This window comes from Condylura cristata, unplaced genomic scaffold (genome assembly GCF_000260355.1).
Source record: "Condylura cristata isolate star-nosed mole 26May11 unplaced genomic scaffold, ConCri1.0 scaffold00025, whole genome shotgun sequence".
NCBI classification, from domain to species: domain Eukaryota; kingdom Metazoa; phylum Chordata; class Mammalia; order Eulipotyphla; family Talpidae; genus Condylura; species Condylura cristata.
In genome coordinates this window covers 30,916,789-30,918,405 of record NW_004567126.1, presented here as the reverse complement: position 1 = coordinate 30,918,405, position 1,617 = coordinate 30,916,789, and the positions used below count along the sequence as shown (strand labels likewise).

Genomic DNA, 1,617 nt, shown 5'->3' with positions numbered 1-1,617 from the left:
TGCACCCCAGGAGAAGAGAAAGAGGCAGGCGGAGATCGAGAACACCCGGCGGCAGCTGGAGGACGACCGGAGGCAGCTGCAGCACCTGAAGGTACCTGCGGCCGGAGAAGGGAGAGGGCCGGGCCTCCCCGCCCCCGCCCGGCTCCACGCTGACCGTGCCCTCGCCCCTGCGCCCAGTCCAAGGCCTTGCGGGAGCGGTGGCTGCTCGAGGGGACGCCGTCCTCGGCCTCGGACGGGGATGAGGACATGCGGAGACAGATGCAGGAGGACCAGCAGAAGGCTCGGCTCCTGGAGGAGTCCATCTCCAGGTGGGCGCCTGGCCCCCCTCTCCCCAGTGGGGGGTGCAGACGGGCCCCCCGCGGGGTGGCAGGGTGTCTGGAGGAACCTGAGGTGCGGGCAGGAGGTGGGCGTGAGCGGGGTGTCTCTCTGACACCCGGCAGAGCAGGTGCGAGGATGTGGCGTGTGGCGGCCCCTGAGTGTCCGAGGATGGGCGTCGCCGGCACCAGCCTCCTGGGGCTCCCTGGCGCCAGCCCAGCTGGCCGGCTCCTGCAGCTCTGTTCTAATGGACACCACAGAGCACAGGCCGCCAGGCTTCGGGAAGTCCGGGGGAGGGGCAGGATGGGGACGTTACCATCCCCCTCGGGGTTGGGACAAAGGCCCGGGGTTTCCAGGCAGGCAGGAGGCCCAGGCTGAGCTTGGGGCGGCAGGGTCAGGGAGACGGAGGCTGTGGCCAAGATTCCGAAGGCCCCTTCGGCCCGTCTGGGCCTCTGCGCGCGGCCCCCCCCGCTGGACACCGGCCCTTCCGCATGGGACTCAGACGCCCATCTGGGTCTGGGAAAAGGGGGTCAGCCAGGGTTTGCTCCCTGGCCTGGTGTCCCCACCTGGAGCTAGCAAGCTGAGGCCGGCTCTGGGCCTCAGACGGTGGGGTCCAGAGGTGACCGGGCAGGGAGACTTGCCGGGGGCCGAGCGGGGGGCGCCCGGCCACACCAGCCTAGCAGGTGGGGGTGTGCAAGCAGGTAGGCTGGGGGGGCTCACTTGCACCCTGCTGAGTGTGACACACAGTGCCTGCGTGCCCGCCCCCTCCCCGGTGCCCCCAGGGAGCCCTCCTGGCCCAGCCTGGCTCTGGTGGCCCAGCTGTGTCTGTCGGGGCGCCCCGGTCACACCCCGCCTGCCCCCGGCCTCCAGGGACAGTCCCTCGGGGTGCAGCCAGTGCCTGCGCACCCCGCAGCCCTTGCCAAGGCCTCGGCGGCAGAGGCTCACGGGACCTCACGTCCCGTTCTGTTTTCACTGGGCTTGTGTTCTGGAGCTCGGAAAGTGACACGCGTTTTCCAGTTTCCCTGGGGACGGGACACTTCCTGTAAAAATAAATACACTGGAAAGACGGAATCCGCCGGCCGGGGCGGTGCGCACCGCGGCACCCCCAGCCTGCTCCGCCGGCGTCACCGCCCTCGGTTTCCCCGCGGACACCGCGGACTGGGGGGAGCGGAGCAGTCTGGCACGCCAGTGCCCGGTGAAGCTCGTCACCCCACACCCTCCCCAGGCTGGAGAAGGAGATCGAGGTGCTGGAGAACAGGGACCCGCTCCCGGCCCCCGCCAAGGAGAACGCGGCCGCCCCCA

The 1,617-nt window shown here is 70.6% G+C and overlaps 1 protein-coding gene across 1 annotated transcript in view; it reads left to right on the top strand.

The window, feature by feature from the left end:
- The window catches only part of PALM (paralemmin), a 16,757-nt gene that overhangs the window by 2,934 nt on the left and 12,206 nt on the right, over positions 1–1,617 (top strand). The window contains exons 3-5 of the mRNA XM_012729438.1: positions 11–91; positions 178–308; positions 1,541–1,610. Coding sequence (XP_012584892.1) covers positions 247–308; positions 1,541–1,610 — 132 coding nt within the window. The 5' untranslated portion in view covers positions 11–91; positions 178–246. The remainder of the gene's footprint in view (positions 1–10; positions 92–177; positions 309–1,540; positions 1,611–1,617) is intronic.